The sequence below is a fragment of the Heloderma suspectum genome, chromosome 7, assembly GCF_057233095.1.
Source record: "Heloderma suspectum isolate Gila_16-S chromosome 7, 16-S_ref, whole genome shotgun sequence".
Lineage (NCBI taxonomy): Eukaryota > Metazoa > Chordata > Lepidosauria > Squamata > Helodermatidae > Heloderma > Heloderma suspectum.
In genome coordinates this window covers 84,624,381-84,640,128 of record NC_139464.1, presented here as the reverse complement: position 1 = coordinate 84,640,128, position 15,748 = coordinate 84,624,381, and the positions used below count along the sequence as shown (strand labels likewise).

Genomic DNA, 15,748 nt, shown 5'->3' with positions numbered 1-15,748 from the left:
CTAAGAATGCGCAGAGTTGCTGGTAGTTCATTTGAATGAACTAGCAGGGTGATGCTGCTGCTGCCATTTGTGTAATTACAGCAGCTTAGAAGTGGGCTGCTGTGATTTCACAAATTGCAGCAGTTGCATTTCCACCCCTTCTGCCAGAGTGCAGTGGGTCAGACAAGGGTCATGAGCCCACCAGCAGCCCCATGCATCGTGTGGGGGGGCCTCTGGTTGTATGAATCATACTCTCTTTCCATAAACCTTTTATTTAGGAGGTCAGGGTCTTATAGGCTTACAAGACTGAAAGGGCACATGTACCAGATACAAACAGAATGGCAGGAAAAATGAGGTTAGGATGGGTCAGGAAAGGCTTAGTTGAAGGAGGAGGTCATGGAGGATGGACCTGAAGAGGAGAGAGGGAAGCTGTTCAAGGAATATATAGCAGCATGACTAAAAGTACAGAAACAGCAATGGATGGAAATTATACCAAGTTAATAACAGGAGATCAGCTAGGGCAGAGTAGGGGGGAAAGGATAAGAGAAGATGAGGGAGGAGACAGAGAGCACATAAGAATGCCACTGATCACCTCCAAGGCACCTCCTTCTCCATCCCACATCCTAACCAGGTGCAATGCTTAAAATAGCTTACTGCGCAGATTAGTGACATCACATATAGTGTTTCAATGCTCTGGCCATCATCATCCATCCGTAATAAGAACTGTGGGAGGGGGCATGCCATGGAGTTAACCTGACTGTCGATAGGAATCCACTAGGTAAGTGGTTCTGAAATGTTACAGCTGGATTAGAGAAAACATGAAAAAGGAATGCTGTCGTTGGCAGCACTCCCATGGCAATCATAACAGATGCTTTGGCTCATCATCAGCTCTACCAGAACCTTGAAACTGACTGAGTCAATACAGGGGCCTAAGGAGAGCAGCACCATCATTATCATATTGGTGTAACACACTGGATAGGATTGCTGGTTTTATAATGGATTCAAGATGTAACCATTTTGAGAAAAGTGTAAGATAAATAAAATTAACTTTACAACAGAACAGCAGTATCTATTACAAATTCTCCAATACCTTTAACAGGTTGCTATCGATTTCACATTGTAGACAACTTAAGTAAAAATAATGGGCTGCTTAAAATATGGCAACCCTTCTGTATTTACTAATCAGAAAAATAATACCTTCTAGAAAAGTTGATCTGTAGTCAACAGATTCACTTGACACCATTTCTGTTGTAGGGCTCACACTCCTTGCACTGACAAGCCTGTCCAAGTGAGGAGTGTGCACTCTTCCATCGTAGCGAACAATCTCTCTGCCTAAATCTTAACATGGAAGAAAGCAAGAGAATGTCAGTATTAAAAGAGCTGGAGTAGCAGAGCGAGTTTTACAATGGATCTGTACAAATCTGCATTGTCTTAGAAGTCTCTGTTCTCCAAAATAGTGCTAAATTGAGGCAGGCAGCTAATGTTCTGCAATGATACTGGAAGATCTATTTCTCTTCCTCCATATAGCAGGAGAGCAATACATTTTGTCAGTTTGGTGCCAGCCAGATACTGGGAACTCGCTACTGGTCAAATCTGCATATTATCCCAGAGTGCAGCATGATATTCTATGTCCATGAAATGGATGTGAAGGTAACTCTGCAGGCAGGGCACGTAGCACTGCTGCACTGGGGGAGATATGGTCATGCTACAGGAGGAGAACAGCCAAGCTGATCAAAGCTTTCTGATGATTGACAACTATGTATTTAGCCACACAGGAAATCATCATGCAGAAAAGTCTCCATAATCCAAACCAAACTGCTTACATTTATAATCTCCCTTGGCTTAGACTAGAGGAAAGGCATGTGCCAGCTATGTCTTCCAAGCTCTTCATTGTTTGATATGAACTTTGAATACCAACTTTAAAAACATCTACTGGTAGTGGATAATGCATCTTTGCTACTCTTATGGCTGGATTACCTCCCCCAAAACAAATGTGTGGTGCTAGTGCTCTCTCTCTCTCTCTCCTGTTCAGCCCCTCCTCAACACTTCTGCAGGATGCCACAGCTTAACTTCCTAGTCTTCATTATCAACTGAAAGCCAGTGTGGTGTAGTGGTTAGAGCATTGGACTGAGCCTTGGGTGAACCAGTTTCTAGTCCTCACTCAGCCATGAAGCTCACTGGGTGACTTCTGAGGATAAAATGGAGAGGAGGGAGAGGAGGACTATGTAAGCCACTTCGGGTTCCTCGCAAGAGGAAAAAAGGCAGGATAAAAGTATAAATAATAAACTGTAACGAACTCTAAGTAAACATATCTGGATTTGCATGCATTCACCCCTTGCTACCCTTGCATGCTCCATATTTCCTCTTCCTCTGGAAGCTTCTTGGGGCATGAAACTGTCTTTTTGCTATGTGAAAGTGTAGGATGAAAAATAACAGCCACCACCTTTGATTTGCTTTCTCTTTTTTCTCCACAGGAAAAGTCCAAACAGTAACAATGAGAGAAAAATCGACATTGATACAACTCCTGCAATAAGTCCTGTGTAATTCTGTTCAGGCTGAATCATTACTTTCCCAATAACTGTAGATGAAACTTCTTTCTTCCACTGAAAGAAAGGGGAGAAACACAAAATCTTACTAACAAACGCACAGCGGACAACACAGCTTAACTTAATTTGGGGAGGCTGATAAGAGAGAGTCATTGCCCACATATCCATGCGATTCCCCCGCGTAACTCCTTTTCCTTGCCATTTACTATTTTTTTTAGTCTTTTTTTCTATGGGCATAGGATAGTGCTGATTCCCTCGCTGCCCCACTAGAACCTTTGGGAGGGGGCTGGTGGGAATCTGAGCAGGGCCGCTGTTGCGACCTCAGAAGAGAGGCAGGGAGGGAAGAAATGGGGGCATGACAGTGGGTAGAGAGGGGAGGGGACAGGAGGCCCATCAGGCTGAGAGGCCCATCAGGCTGAAAATGATTTTTAAGATGGAACAGAAAGTGAAAATCCTTCCATCATTCCATCCTCCATGCCTGGCTCTTGCCAGCAGGGCTGTGGAGCGGCAGAGGGCTTCGAACTTCGAGCCCTCTGTAAGAGCATCAGCCTGATAGGATTACCCTCTAAGGGATTGTAATAAATGTCTGTTATGCCAGCAGGAAACCTGGTTTACACTTTTACCTAGGTACACTTTTGTAATATTGACCCACCTATTTTTATTAATATTTTTCTCTAGTTGTGTATTTAACAAGCAGGTTGTGCAACTTCAGCATCCCATTGTTAAAGAGTGGCTAATCCCAAGTGTGTTTCATCAGGAAATCTAGCACTGTGTCTCTTTTCAGGGATCTCTTTCAAGTATCTAGGTGTCCTATGATGGTGTCATCACCAGGGGTTGTTTTGTTTTTGGTTGACTTTAAATAAGAACTTCACAACAAGCGACACTGATCAAACAGGGAAGCCAAAGTATTTTATGTCACATGACAGTATCTCGATCAGTTGGAATGCACTTGGTAATCCTTATTCTGTCTGCTCTGGAATTCAGTCTACAACATTTTTATAAATGATAGATTTGCCCATCAGATACCTTATGTTTCCATTCTTGCTGGGCACATAAGCAGTTTGCAAGTAAGCAGAAATACAACAGAGTAAACAAAAATTAACTCCTTTTATGCATGCACTACTGCACACATATTGGCTCCCTTGATTTCTGAGAAATGCAGGAAGAAGATGTCCTCTGTGAACATGCCAACAACTGAACACCTTTAACATGCTGTAACTATATTATGTGGCAAAGGCATGGATTTTGAGCTTTTCTAGAATATATAATTTGCCATAGTGATATAAGATAGTATAGGACAACAACAAAATGCGGCGGCATTTAAAATTTAATGCTGCTTTTTGCAAAGGACACTTCAATCAATGTTTGGATTTATCATGCCTATGTGATGACATCACAGCAGCCTACATTATGTTAATTATGTTCTTTAAAATATTGCACCTAGCCTTTCTGGTGCAGGAGAGACCAGGTCCCAGAAAGCAAACCCAGATGTTGATGCCACAGCGCCCAATGGGTCATCTTCTTTATGAGTAAAGAGTTTACCCTTCATTCCCTTCTCTTGTGATTTTCCAGATATAAATTGTCTCCCCAGAGTTGCTATTAGCTCCACTGGGGGAGGGCGGGGAGGCATGAAACCGGTACCTGTATTTTTTCCCAAATGAGGCTGAGACCACCTGGGTAAGGAAGAATGATTGGGAAGACAGCCTGGGAAGAAGGGTTAATACATCTCTCCCTTCAACACCACTGCTCCAGTCAGAAACAGCTGATTTTTTAAAAAATTAAAAGTCTGGAGATCTGATCACGGATCTCTTGCACAACACCTGTTTTGAGCATGCATCATGGGGTTTCAACCTGATTTTGAGCCTTAATGGAATTTTGGGATGCCAGAGAACACATACTAGATGCAGTGGGGGGAAAACTTGAGGGACCACCTCCTCTCATGCGAATCTGAATTTGCTCAGCCTTTAATATCAGCTGTGGTTGTCCTCTTGTGCATGCCATTGGTTTCTGAAACATGGTAGGTGGCAACGTGTGAGAGGTTTTCTATGTGACAGTGCCTCATACATGGAGGTCCATGGCCCTAGCGGTTAGGCCATCTTCCTCTTTATTCGTGTTCCTCCAGTGACTGAAGACGTTTTTTAATCAAGCTTTTGATTTTGTTGTTGCTTAATTTAATGTATTTATTGTTGATTTTAGCTCCTTGTGTTATTTGCACTTGGTGCTGCTTTGAGCCTGGTAATCTTGTTTCAATGATGGATTGTTATTTTTATTTCTGTGCCTGTTTTAACTATTTTGTTAGCTGCTGAGAGCAATTGCTTTTTGGAGGGGAAAAGCAAGATATAAATTTCTGTATAAATGACATTTAAAAAATAATAAGACAATAGAACGTTGGTCCATCCAAGGAGACACTCGTATGTCAATGGCACATCCAGGTGTCCACATTGGTCTAGAATCAGCTTGGGGTGTGTGTGTCTCCTTAGAACTGATTTGGCAATATGTAGAGCCAGCAGACATGGCTCAGTGGCACGATCAATTGGTGGGGGCGACCAGGTTTATTCAGGAGAAATATGGAGTAAATCTTTCTGACATCCATCATCCACCCAATCGTCCCTTGTGTACACGCTAATGTTACCACATCAAAGTACATAAAATCCCGATTCTGCCAACTCCATTAATCCTGCAGTTATAATCACAAGGATGCATATCATCAAGCAATTGTAAACCTGGCTGAAATAAATGAGGACCTATGATCTGACAAAGAGATAGCCTGACACTGTCCACATTTTTTGGAAAACTTGAACAGGTCCAGGAATGCAAGTATAAAAGATGATTAAAGGGCAAAATCCAACTTTTAGATTGCCAGAATGACTAGTTATTTTTGTAAATTTGGGCCCTCAAAGTAGACAGGGCCCCAGTTCATGCATTCAGTTGTAGGTGATGCTGCAGTAGTGTGGCGGTAGGGTGTGTGAGCCCCTTTCTTCCACCACATAGATAGACTTCACTATGGACCATGAGAGCACCCAATTGCTCACAAAAAAGCAAGGGGAGAGGAAAGGGTCATAGAACAGCCTGGTTCATATGGAAGGCTTTGTGATGAAGAGGCTTAGGTCACTCCACCATCACACTACTGCAGGTTTTGTCTCCATCTAAACATATAAACTGGAGCCAGGATAAAGCATAGTGTGTGAACACACAGAAACAGGACTAGAGCTGCAACTCTGCAGGAACTATTAGTACAGGGGTGACTTTTCAAAATTATCAAGTATGTCATGCTAAGGTAGATATCTTACCACTATATTTAGTTCATGGTTGGATTTCAGAAGCTCTTTAGGAATGGTACATGAAACAGATTGCAATTTCAAGGTGATATTCTCACAGCTCTTGTTTCCAACTTTAAGCACTTCACCTTTAACAGCTTCTGGGTCGATGTTATTTCCCTAGAAAAGTAGATAAAAAATAATTAGAAAAACAAAAAATTACAACAAATACAATAAGGAAGATTTACCAAATTAGGTTCATTGTCCCCGCTTAGCTTGTTTATTAGAGAAACAAACTAAAATAAATGACAGAATGAACACTGGAATGCATCAGTTCCTTCTGTGGTCAGAGACATGCATTGAATTTCTGAATGGCCACTAAAATGCATTAAACCAAGGGTGATTGGTTGCTTAAACTCTGGGTTTTATGGACCATCTTCAAATGCTCAAACAGAAAATGATTGCCCTTCCAAATGGCCACTGCAATGCATTGCTATAGGCTGTATCCTGCTACGATTTCCCCAGTCTGTCATTTCTACCCTTATCTTATTTCTACTCAGCCTATCTTAAGGAGCACCTCCAGCAACACCAGACAGGCCACTTAACAAGATCAGCCTTGGATGGCCTTCTCTCCGTCCCATCAGCCAGGACAACTAGACTGGTGGAGACGAGGGAGAAAGCCTTCTCTGTGGTGGCCCCCACTCTGTGGAACTCCCTCCCTAGGGAACTCCGCCATGCCCCCTCTTTAATGAGCTTCCGCCACGCATTAATAACGTGGTTGTTCAGGCATGCATTTTTTTTAGAATTTTATTAAATTTTTAGAATTTAGAATCATATTTTTAGAAGTATGTTTTTACTGTGGAATTTTGTTTTAAACTGTTTTATTATATATTCTGTACATTGCCCAGAGTGGCTGGGTGACCAGCCAGATGGGCGATTAATAAATTTAATAAATAAATAAATAAGATCCACGTACGCTCCACTGCCAGCTACAGATGCAAACAGGTAGTGACACACTGGGATGGTTACAGCTTCGGTCCTCCTTCCCCTCTCTCATCATTTTGGTACAACTTAGCATACATTATCCCAACACTTTGCAACAATCCTATGAGGTACAGCACTATTTACCTTATATTACAGCCTCAGAATAAATTCAGATAAATACTTGCCCTTCCGAATGGTCATGGGAAAGCATTGGTATATGTTGCATCCTGAGAAATTGTAGGCAGGCTTTAGTGTCTGCCATTCCCAATCAATCTGAATTGCCATTGCAAAAGTACAGATCCTGCCCAATTGCTTCCCCTTCCTCAAACCTGACACAACTTCACTGGCATAGAATTAACTAACTTTTCAAATAGCACAGGAATCCATTGAGATGGATTGCAATTCTGCACCCTGTCCTGCAAGCCTCAGAATAAAGCTCTAAGAATGTCTTGTCATTCCGAATGTCTACAGAAATGCATTGGCTTGGCTCCTTAACACTGCTTTGCCAGCTTCAGAATAAAGCTATGGAAAAGGCTTGTCATTTCAAATGCCTGTTGAAATGCAGAAGGTTGGGGAGAAAGAGCGATCCTTGGTTAAAATGCATTGGAATGAGTTGGCACTGCATAATTGCCTATGACAAACACCAGAAGCCCCACTGTTAGTCACATGTGCACCAAAGACCTTAGGATGCTGACAGTCCCCAATCCTGGCACTGGCAGTGAAGTCATAGCAAGACATTCTGTGGCTAGATTCTGTTTCTATTCTGTGTTTATATAGGATGGTGCCAACTCCCTCCACCTCGATGGAAATAACGTATGCCAAGTACTATCAAAATGATGAGAGACGGAATGAGTGGAGGGCTGTGTGTATCTGTGACTGACAGTGGGGCTCCTGGTGTTCTATGCATATCATAATTCAGTCTCTCACACCCATCTCAATGGACTCTTATGGGAACTCTGCTACTCGGTTCTTTGACATGGCAGGCAGCAAAGACTACAGGCAATTTAGCAGGATTGAAGTTATCAGTGCATTCCCTCACCCTCTGCAAACTCAATTTTTACCTAGATAAGGGTAGATGTAATGGGTTGAGGGGCTACTCAGCTGGATAGAAGCTATACCAATGTGCTGCAGTGGCCACTTGGAAGGACCATACTTTTCTGAATGGCCATTTAAAGATGGTCCCTTAAAAAGTGTGCAAGCAACAAATCACCCTTGGTTTACTGTAGGGGCGCACAATATTTTTGGCACTGGGGGCTGTATCAGCAGTGGCGCGGCTAGGGCTGGACTTCGGGGCAGAGGTTTGGGGCCCTGTAGCGTTGAGGGCCCCCCAAACACAGTCTCTCCCACCTCCACCTCATGCGACCCAGCTCTCATCCCACTCTTCTCCCCGCCACTCTGCTTGCTCTCCTGAAGAAACGGTGGCAAAGTAATCTGGCAAATTGTCAGGAAACTGATGGCGGGGGAGGGAATTTGGTGGCAGGGGATCTGGGGGCTGCACTTCAATCCTTGAGGAGGGGCATGTGCGGCCTGCATGCCATGCATCCCTGGTTAACTACATTCCAAATGACAATTTTCTGCTATTTGTTTTAGTATGTCATTTCATTATGTTGTTCCTGTGATTTGGAGCTTGCATAGAGGGTGTAACAATTAGAAGCTTAAGATTAGGTTTTAGCCTCAGTTACGCTGCTCACATGAGCCCTGTTCAGACATTCAAGAGAACACATGAGGACTTAAGGTGTGTACTGGGATGGAGCCGTGCAAGCTGGCCCCTCTCCCTATGTCTTTAGATATGCCAGTCCTGACTCCCTCAGCCCAGACCTTGCCGTGTTGAATCACCAAGGCCTGAAGAGGAGTTCTGCTCGTGATCGCAGACCTTGCTCATTCAACACAACAAGGTCTGAACTGAGGGAGGTGGAGCCGGAGTGCTAGAGGTGTAGTGGGCAGGGTCAGCATGCACAGCCCCACCCCAGTACACACTTTAAGCCTTCACACGTTCTCTGGAACATCTGAACAGAGCTATGGATTTCTGTAAAATGCTAAATATGCAGCAAGTATGTTTTTTGTTTCTGTTTATTCTGTTTAAATGAAGCATTATATGTTTCTATTTATATAAACAGGCATTATGCTATCTACAATTCTCTGGGAATCATAAGCATGCATTAGTTTGGAAGGTACAACCTACACATGGGCAGAAAAGCTGAAACACTGGACATTATGTACTTTTTCTTTGAGGAAAAAAACTAAAGGAAACACAAAGGAGGTTTGTTCTTCCTTAGGGCCCTGAGGCATCTCCACATTGTTACTAGTTCAGTAACTTGATAATGATTACCATTTATAAAACTGCCCCAAAAAGTTATTCAAAGAAACTTCAATTGGTCTCATGTTTCAGATTGAAGCATCACATTTGTACTGTATAAAGACTCTATAATTCTTTATATCAATGCCTAGTTTCCTAAATTTAAAAAAAAAGTGTTGCCCCATCCCCAAATCCAAGGGCTACAGAACCTGGTCTACAAATCCACTGATGGGATAGAGCTCCTCTCCATACAGCATTCACCAAGTTGCTTTTATATTTGAAAACATCTGTTTGTCTTCGTTGCCCTGGCAATTTGATTAAAGGGAGAAATATAAGATGGTTTGGAAGCTTCAACTGGCGCAAAATGTGGTGGCCCAGATATTTTGGAGCCAGGTTTTCTAAAGGATTCAGAAAACCTGGTTCTATGAACCTGCCTATATGTTAAGATCAACTTTGGAGACCCTGCTAGTTTGCCCACCTATAAGACTGATTAAGGTTAGCAGGCACAAGTGACAGGGCCTCTCAGTGGTGCCCATCCCCCATTGTGGAACTCCTTTTCAACTAAGTGTTGTTTGATCCCTACAATACAGGATCCCAAACAGCCTTGAAAACTCATTTGTTTTGGGTGGGCTTCTCCTTAGGGTTTTAGTGGCTGAGGGTTTTAGTGAAATTACTGAGCTACTTGGGTTTTTTTGAAAACGTTATGAGATGTCTTTAGCCTGTTTCTTTAAGGCGCTGCTTTGTAATTGCTTTGACATTGTTTGACTTTTTAGGGAGCATCCCTATGTCCCTTAAACAGAGTCTGAGGGGACATAGGATTGTTTTATTTCCTGGCTCCAAGCTTGTAGACAGGGCTCTGAGCTGAAAGCCAGGAAACCATGCTCCCCCCCCCACTTCTCATAGCTGGCACAGAGAGAACCACGGCGGCTACCTCTCCACACAGTGTGGAGATGGGGGAAAGGAAGCGTTCCCTGGGGCGAGGAGGGGAAGAGATAGGGACAGCTGTGTTATGCTGTTTCCTATGGCCACCCTAGCCTCGTTCCCTCCTTCTCCGAGGCACTGCTGCTAGACAGGAAAAATTGCCCATCCACAGGAAAGGCAGGCTGGAGTGCAGAGGCAAAGGTCGCCTCCGCGCTGCTCCTGCTCTGCATAGGATTCTTGTCAGCCTCCGAGTTCAGAGGATGATGGGAATCGCGCGAGGATTGTGCCCTTCGTGTGTTTTATGTTTTTGGTTGTAAACCGCCTTGTGAGGGCTACGCCTTACAAGGCGGCTTAAAAATATTTAGAATAAATAAAGTGGGTCCATAAATATGCTTTATTTTGGTATAAGCTTTTATTATAAAGTACCTTATTGGCTTTGAGTCAATAATTTGAAATAATCTTTTGGTTTGTGTATATTCATTTGCTGGCAGTGAAATGTGCCACATTAGATTAGTTTTTACTGAAAAACCAAGTGATAAAGGCTCTTTCTTTCTTCTGAAACTAATTAAGAAAGTAGATAAAATAATTTTGGTTTGGCAAGAAATGTTTGTTCACTGAACCAAGTGGTCATTTAATTTCATGCTGGGCTTGCTTAATTACTGGACAACAAAATATGATCAAGAGGCATATAAACTTGTTTCTGTTTTTGTGTGTATGTGCTGCCAGTCTGGCCCACGGTGACCTTTTGACTGAAGGAACACAAGTTCTCAAAAGCTGTCCAATAGTTTATGAGTGCCTTTCAGTGAGAGTTTAACTTGTGGGGGAGAAAGCTGAATTAGTCATCATAGTTTACCCTATGATGTACTTCTCATTTTAAACGGGAACTACTCAGTGATATTACTTAAACATACAGCCAACTGCAGTGTAAGCGCTTACATAATACATAAATACCTACAATTTACAGTGTAATCCTAGTGAAGGCTGGTGGCTCCAATTTCACTGGGGCTGCTCATCCATTCAGGGTTTCAGGCAGAACCAGACAGAACTCTAACAGAGCTATCCAAAGTGCTGAACCCTAGCCCCAGAATGGGTTCAGCACCTTGGATAGCTCCTTCGGAGTTCTGGCAGGTTCTGACTGACACCCAGAAAGGATTCACAGCCCCGCTGTGGATATGTACTCCTTTTTAAACAGAATATGCATAAACATTTACTCCTCAACTTCCATTTAATAAGTGAAAAGAAGTAGTATTAAAGAATGCTAATATAAACAGCCACAGAGAATAACTATTCACATGAACGTAGGCCAAAGTGAATGGATCGGTGATGAGGGAGGGAGGAAGGTTAAAACCTCTCTCACCCTGCAGCAGTCCTTCCACGATTGCGGTTTTCCTTCTGCTATTAGCATCAGGAAACAGTGATGGCCACCAGTTTCAATGGCTTTAAAAGGGGGTTAGATAAATTTCTGGAGGAGAAAGTTATCAATGGCTACTAGTCTTGATGGCTATGTGCTACCTCCAGTATCAGAGGCAGTATGCCTATGTACACCAATTGGTGGGGAACATAGGCAGGAGGGTACTGTTGCACTCATGTCCTGCTTGTGGGTTCCTGGTCGACAGCTAGTTGGCCACTGTGTGAACATAACTGTGGAATAGATGGACCCTTGGTCTGATCCGGCATGGCTCTTCTTTTGTTCTTATGATCCTGGCTGCATTGGGATTGCTGAGGGAAGCTAAAGCCTCTTCCTCCACCCTACCACTCTGGGAAGGATTGCTGTCCCCCAAGTGGAACAGTAGTAATTTCCCTGCAGCCTAGGTGGGCTGCAGGAAACAGTGGATGGGGTTCCCCAGGGCTTGGTGAACTTAGGCACCCCTGCTACAGGGAGTTATTCAGGACTAAGTCCCTCACTCCTGCAACTACACTTCTGTCTAGGTCTATTGTAATTGCCAACTGAAAGGGCAAGTTGGGCATACTTTAGGAAGGTAGAAAGTAAACACAAACTAGAATGCATTTTGGTTACCAAACGTGAAATCCAACAAGTTTCATTTTATACAGTTGCCCAGCCTTGCCTGAATTTGTTCATTTCTGCCTCTGGGTCTTGTCCTGTTAGAGCCTGCCTCCTAGGATGCAAAACTATTCAGCCACCTGCCACTTTTAAAGGAAAACTCCCTTGTTCTTAAAACTGATGGCAGAACATTTGACCATGAGAATACCTGATCTAGGACCCATGCCAAGATACATTTCTACTCAATAACCATGCTCTTGATGAGCACCTGTATAAATATAACTGAATCCCTTGCTGTTTTACAAGTCTGTCTTATGTAAGACATCCACAGGCAGATGTGCGATACTCTGGAGTGTGCAAATACTCTATAACTTTTTAAAATGTGTTTCTTGGGAAGTCACACAGTTCTGCTGTCTTCTATGGGCTCCTAATTAATTGCTTTCAAATTAAGTTGTGAACCCACATAAAGTTTTGCTGCATCCTTTTCTTTCACTTTGCCTGTTTCTAGAGGGTAAGCACCACTGGCTAAGGGTAGAACAAGACATTACAAGAAACAAAGATGCTGCCACTGTGCATTTCATTTTTTTCCTCTTGTCATACCAGCATGATATGATGTCACTGCATTGTTCATTGCTCTCCCACTGCCAACAGCCAATTATGTTTCACTGACGAGGATCCCATAGTGGTTTTTATTCCTTAGAAGTCCTTGCAATATGCAAAACATTCAAACATGCCCCACACATTTGCCCAATTTTAAACTGCATAACACCTTACCTTAATCACTATATTTTGCTTTCCATTGGAAATTAGCACTGGTTTTTCAGAAATTGTAAAGTCAGGGTCATTCACATAATCAAAGTTAAAACGAGATGAAGTAACACCATCAAAAACAAAAAATACTTTTGTCACCAAAGGCAGTGTCAGGTTATAAAAATTCAGTGAGGGAGTTGTACAGCAGATTATCTCAGAATTTGACTGATGATTACATGCCTGTAATAAGAAAAGGAAACCAAATAAATACATGAATATTCAAGTATCATAAACAAACCTATAATATTCTATATGAAACGTTGCTTGTGGACTTCATCTTTTGTTGTATTGTGCTTTAAAAGAAATGTTGCCATTATAGTTCGAAGTTTTCTTTTAACATAACAGCAATATAGATTAGCTGTGATCAATCTTAACCATGGTTTGTTCAAACAAGCCTGCTTCAAAACCCATGGTTTGAAATTGGTTTGTTTCAGACCAGATCAGTTATATTTTGCCAGGTTTGGGCAAGCTGCAGTTAATAAAAAATAGAAGCAAAAAATTCTGAATGCCTCCTTGCAGCCAGAGAATGCCAGAGAAGTAGAAGGGAGGGGCGGAGCACATCAGCCTGAGGCTCATCTAGGCCCATTTCCATCACTATAAGCTATGGCTTATCATGACGTCCAAATGCAGTCTATGCCTGGCTCACTTAAAATGAAATCATATGTATTTTTCTGTTCTGTTTCCTCTAATGAGGAAAAGAGCATTTAACCTATTTGTACAAATGCAAAAAGGCATACAAAACTAGATTGCACAGATGATGCACTAGTTCTGTCACACTCTCTGTCACCAACTTGGGAGATTCTGGTTTAGATCCAAACTTAATCATACCTAGAGGAAGCGCACTGAACGCAATGGGAATTACATTAGTCATGACCCACTGAGTTCAGTGGGTCTAGCCTAAGTATGACTAAGTTTGGATCTAACCCCCTGATGTACTTTCTGGCTGACTCAGGCCCAAACTGTGCTGGGAGATGATATCCAATTGATCAACCCCTTTTTATTAATTACAGCTGAAAGGGTAGTGATGTGCTAATTAGATCAGGTGAAGTGGCATTACTTTAAATTATTACATTTATATTCTGCCTTGTTTTAACCCTTTTTGCCACCTAAATCACACAAACACATCAAGCTGCTGTTTGCAGCCTGTGTGAGTGTGATTTATATCAGGAAAACAGTGCAGAGGAAAAGGATTAAATGGCTTCAGATCCTTCACCGCTTCATCTAATCAGATTAGCAGCCACCCCTACAGTTAGTCACACACACACACACACCCCATTTAAGTTAAAAAGAAAAAAAAAAAGCCAAGAGATCAGCCATGGATCTGCCAGAAAGTGTAGTTTGTCTCTCATGAATTCTGAATAAAGTAGCTGACCTCCGTCAGCTTTATCTAAACTCATTGGTACACAAAATCTCCCTGATATTAATTTGAGGTTGTTGGTTCATATGCCCATGGGAAATTCTGCTCCAGTTGTATCCTTTTTCATCTGAAAGAACAGCACGAATAGTACATAGCAGAGGGCTGTGGTATTTTATTCAAGTGGAACAACAAGTGAAGTAAACCAGCAATTGAATTTAGTTAGGACAATGGGGAAAAATATTCCCAACTACTGCCAAAAACTCTATGGGGCACATCGATCTCAAAACTGGCAGCAGTTTGGAATATTTTTTCTACTGTACTATTTAAATTATTGTAGAATTACTGAATCATACATTAAAAGAAAGGGCGGGGGATACACAGACAGACCATCTTTCTGCACAGTGCCTGGGTAGTTGAAGAAAGCCATTTATAACCTATGTCAGAAATTCTATATCCCATGTTCTCTGCCCAGAAAATTCAGATTGTTCTGTCCAAAACGAACCACATAAAATTTATGCAACAGATTTCTTTTTTACACAAATGTAAAGGCCAGTTTACACATGTGATCAGCTGCTGGCAGACTGCTCAGAGGCTCTGGTAACATTGGTGTGTTTTAGGTACTTCAAAACACATCTGTGTGGAGGCTGTTCCATAAGAACAGTTTGCGTAAAGCAACTTTGCACGTGATTCCAGCCATTTTCACCACTTGTAGCACAAACTTGTTTTCTTGCCTTTTGCAAACTAGCACAGCTCTAGTTTCAATCTATTGAAATGAGCATAGTGCAAGTTCCGAGCATGCCCACTTAAAATCTTCACATTGCAAAGTGGGGAGGAGGAAGAGTGAGTTCAAACACTGACAATTAAGAGTATCAGGTGGCTTCTAGCTAGGAACCAGCGACAACAGAAATTATTGATGGGTTGGCCTCCTCCCCAAAGACCCTCGTCAAATTAGCTGTCAGGAGAAAAAGGATTCTAAACAGCACATTACCATATGAAACACAGGTGATTGGGAATAACAAGCGATGGGGACATAGGTAAGACAGTAGCCATGTTGCTAAGCAGAATAGGCCCTTTTAAAAGCAGAATGATGCATCAACTGATAATTGGGACACACAGTCCTGTTAAACTATCTGAAGCTTGCCCAGGCCTCTTGGAAGGCTTGGTGGAAGGGCACAGAAATATGGACCTATGTTTGCTGAACAGTGTTATGGATCCCAATGGAAACATCCACCACAACTTTCCAAAATATGAAGGACAGCTCACCAACTGTAACAACGAGCAGATGATCACTTCCTTCCCCAATACCAATCTTTCTCCGCAATATATATATATTTTGCAAGCTTCAACACATTTAAATGCTCTCTTTTCTACTTGGGGGCTAAACTAGACATTGCATGCGATTACCATAAAGCTAACGTAGGTGTTGGGTGGGAAATCAGTAATCTGGTGTGTGTGCATGTGTGGGAGGTTTATTAGCCTTTCTCCTGCCCATCTTCACTTGGAAGTGGCTTCCAGTCCCTGTATTCCCTATTATTTCAGGAAAAGGGATGGGGACCACTCATCTATGCAGAAATCTAGTGTTGGCTCTAGAATGGT

The 15,748-nt window shown here is 42.3% G+C and overlaps 1 protein-coding gene across 2 annotated transcripts in view; it reads right to left on the bottom strand.

Moving 5' to 3' along the window:
- Nucleotides 1–15,748, bottom strand: part of MET (MET proto-oncogene, receptor tyrosine kinase) — a 133,676-nt gene that overhangs the window by 17,381 nt on the left and 100,547 nt on the right. For both annotated transcript variants that reach the window (XM_084810812.1, XM_084810814.1), the window contains exons 11-14: nucleotides 12,760–12,975; nucleotides 5,816–5,962; nucleotides 2,423–2,582; nucleotides 1,177–1,317 (exon numbers count right to left, since the gene is read on the bottom strand). In XM_084810812.1, coding sequence (XP_084666938.1) covers nucleotides 1,177–1,317; nucleotides 2,423–2,582; nucleotides 5,816–5,962; nucleotides 12,760–12,975 — 664 coding nt within the window. The remainder of the gene's footprint in view (nucleotides 1–1,176; nucleotides 1,318–2,422; nucleotides 2,583–5,815; nucleotides 5,963–12,759; nucleotides 12,976–15,748) is intronic.